General features: G+C 41.3%; 1 protein-coding gene across 2 annotated transcripts in view; it reads left to right on the forward strand.

The window, feature by feature from the left end:
- The first annotated feature begins 177 nt into the window (after positions 1 to 177).
- zfpm2a (zinc finger protein, FOG family member 2a) overlaps positions 178 to 2,500 on the forward strand; it is a 114,480-nt gene continuing 112,157 nt past the window's right edge. Inside the window, exon 1 of one of the 2 annotated variants that reach the window (XM_019256594.2) lies at positions 178 to 911. In XM_019256594.2, coding sequence (XP_019112139.1) covers positions 872 to 911 — 40 coding nt within the window. In that variant the 5' untranslated portion in view covers positions 178 to 871. The remainder of the gene's footprint in view (positions 912 to 2,500) is intronic. The other variant, XM_019256593.2, reaches the window with a different exon arrangement.

Below are 2,500 nucleotides of genomic sequence, written 5' to 3' on the forward strand. Positions count from 1 at the left end.
ATTTAAATTTTTTTTTTTTTTTTTTTTTTTTTTTTTTTTTTTTTTTTTTTTTTTAGTGTAATGGATAAAAAATGTAGCCGTTAAATGAATCTCATAGATCATTTTAAAGCAGCAGAACACTGATGGCCACAGGGTCCTTTAAGAAAAAGGTGTGTGTGTGTGTGTGTGTGTGTGTGTGTGTGTGTGTGTTGGGGGGAAGGTTTACCTGAGATGTAGGCGAGGTGAAACATTGTGTTTCTTTATACTGTGACTGATGTTGATGACTGGAGCTCCAGTCTGTCTTCATCTCTGTTTATATTTACCCCCCTCACTAAAAAACACAGGCGCCAAATAAGGTCGAGGCTAATTAATAACTGTGAGTTAAAGTAATTGAGGATCAAGTGAAGTTCACCAAGCTGCGGCTACGGTACCCGGGGAGGAACAAACCTTATCTTCAAACAAAAGCGCGAAACGCTTTCACCTCCCCAGTCAGTCCGTGCGGATCGCGGCGAAGCGCAGCCTCACCACGGAGAACGGTGCTGAGAAAGAGTGAGAGAGAGAGAGACAGAGAGAGAGAGAGAGAGGAGGGAGAGAGAGGGAGAGGGAGGGGGTGTATGTGTGTGAGAGAGAGAGAGAGAGAGAGAGAGAGAGAGAGAGAGAGAAAGCCAAAGCCAGAACCAGAGACGAGAAAGATAAAGGAAAGACAGACGGAACGATAGACTTGTGCGTAAAAAGTACTGGTGCCCCCCTTCTTCTTTTTCTTTCTCAATTTCCATCAGACAACAAAAAAAAAAAAAAAAAAAAATCCCCAAAAACCGGCTGCTTGGATGAACCAGAACCTATCGATCTGTCAGTACTACACCTGGATTCACTGACCAGCCGCACAGCAGGCATGTCCCGAAGGAAGCAGAGCAACCCCAGGCAGATCAAACGTAAGTTTTTTTTTTTTTCCTCCCTATAACGTTGTCCAGACGGTTACTTTACACCGCGTCTCCAAAGCTGATCAGAGTTTGCGGAATATTGTAACGATAGCGACCACACAGTGAAGCTGTGCTGCAACTATCGCCACTCATGTGTTGCCTGTCACGGTCCATACGCTCCAGTCTCCCTCCGCAGATATTCTGTTTTTGAGGAGCTGATTTACAATCCAAACCCCACGCTGCTGCTCCTGCTGCTGCTGCTGCTGCTGCTGCTGGCTGAAAAGTTTCCCCGCTGCTGCCAAGTTGTAGCAAAATTAAGTTATTTTTCTTGTTTGTTTGATGTGACTCGAGTTGGAGTTCTCATCCATAATTGTGCCTCAGACAGTGCATCACTTCTGGGTGAAGCAGACTGAAGCGTAATCAGCTGTAATTCTAAATTATATTATTACTTAATATAAATCCTGAATGTGTGTGAGGAGATTGCTTTCTGAATTGTAAACGTTTTTTATTTGTAGCACAAAGACACACACACACACGTGTCTCTCTCTCTCTCTCTCTCTCACACACACACACACACACACACTCCAACTCCTTCACACACTCTTCGTTTTTACATATCCACACTCTCATGCAGGTGTGTGAGTGTGTGTATAAATACGAGCACACACACTTTTTTTAAACTTCACACTATAGTCAGTAGATGGTATAAATGTTGATTAGTAGTGTTGGTAACTCGTGGTGTTGCAGTAAGGGAGCACAACTGTGGCAAGTTATGGCATGTTTTAATTTTAATTTCAGTGTATCATTCCTCTGGGGAAAGTGTTGACCTGGTCCCCCAGCAGCATTACTTTACACATATTTACTCTTTTAATTTAGATGAAAATTGAAATGAAGTCTGGTGGAATATTATTTTTAGTTATTTTTTATTTTGTTATAGCATGAACATATTAATAAAGTATAACCTTGTGTTTGGCTTGATTTAAAAGTGTGTCATTCACATTCTTGAATTTAAGTTGTGAGAAATATTTTTAATGAAAGGTTTTATTCAACTTTTCATCGTTTTAATGATTTTAAAGAGCCTGAAGATCGTCCATAAATATGTGGAGATTTGTACACACACACACACACACACACACACACACACACACACACTCACACCCACACACACTCACACCCACACACACAGGCATGAACACATCTCAAATACAGCTGACATTTGAGTGTGTGTACAGTGTGTGTGTGTGTGTGTGTGTGTGTCCAGTTTGTCCACTGTATGCTGCTGCTGTAAGAGGCTAAAAACACACTGTGGTTACTTTGGGGGTCAAAATCTCAAATATCAAACCACTTCCAGTAATTTGTCTTCTACTTATGATACTGTTTATCTGTGCTGCTTATGGAGAATTCAGAACTAAGGCAGCATTTGTGTGTGTGGGGTGTGTGTGTGTGTGTGTGTGTGTCTCACATGCATGAATTCATGAGGGTTTGTGTATGTTGGTGGAGCTTTTTTTATCACATTTGTCTGAGACAGATTTTGCGACACAAGAGATTTCTGTGCCGTCTTATTTTATTTTACACACAATGATTATCGTTTCACCTCTTAC

This window comes from Larimichthys crocea, chromosome XIII, assembly GCF_000972845.2.
Source record: "Larimichthys crocea isolate SSNF chromosome XIII, L_crocea_2.0, whole genome shotgun sequence".
NCBI lineage: Eukaryota > Metazoa > Chordata > Actinopteri > Sciaenidae > Larimichthys > Larimichthys crocea.